A 344-nucleotide genomic window follows, 5' to 3' on the forward strand; every position below is an offset into this window, starting at 1 on the left:
GGGGTGTTAACAGTTCCCCTATAGAAGGGTGGCCAGCGGGTCTCTGCTGGGGCCTCAGTGTTTAGGGCGCAGGTCCCCTATAGAAAGTGTTGTGAGTGGGGTCTCGCAGTGTTTAGGGTCCCCTATAGAAAGGGGAGGGGTTGGGGCGTGCTCCATGTGGAAGAAACAGGGTGCGCTGTAGGGGTTTGGGGGGTTTCTGCAGGTCTTTATGGGAAATTCTGTAGGGCAGCTCTCGGATATAGGGGGCAGCTCTCGGATATAGGGGGCAGCTCTCAGATATAGGGGCAGCTCTCGGGATATAGGGGCAGGGCTCGGGTATAAGGGGGGGGCTCGGGGAGGAGGGG

General features: G+C 59.0%; 1 protein-coding gene across 1 annotated transcript in view; it reads left to right on the forward strand.

The window, feature by feature from the left end:
• Positions 1 to 262, forward strand: part of MFAP2 (microfibrillar associated protein 2) — a 9,350-nt gene extending 9,088 nt beyond the window's left edge. The window contains exon 9 of the mRNA XM_017732692.1: positions 203 to 262. Coding sequence (XP_017588181.1) covers positions 203 to 262 — 60 coding nt within the window. The remainder of the gene's footprint in view (positions 1 to 202) is intronic.
• Positions 263 to 344: the final 82 nt, after the last annotated feature.

Source organism: Corvus brachyrhynchos, unplaced genomic scaffold, assembly GCF_000691975.1.
Source record: "Corvus brachyrhynchos isolate BGI_N302 unplaced genomic scaffold, ASM69197v1 scaffold215, whole genome shotgun sequence".
Taxonomy (NCBI): domain Eukaryota; kingdom Metazoa; phylum Chordata; class Aves; order Passeriformes; family Corvidae; genus Corvus; species Corvus brachyrhynchos.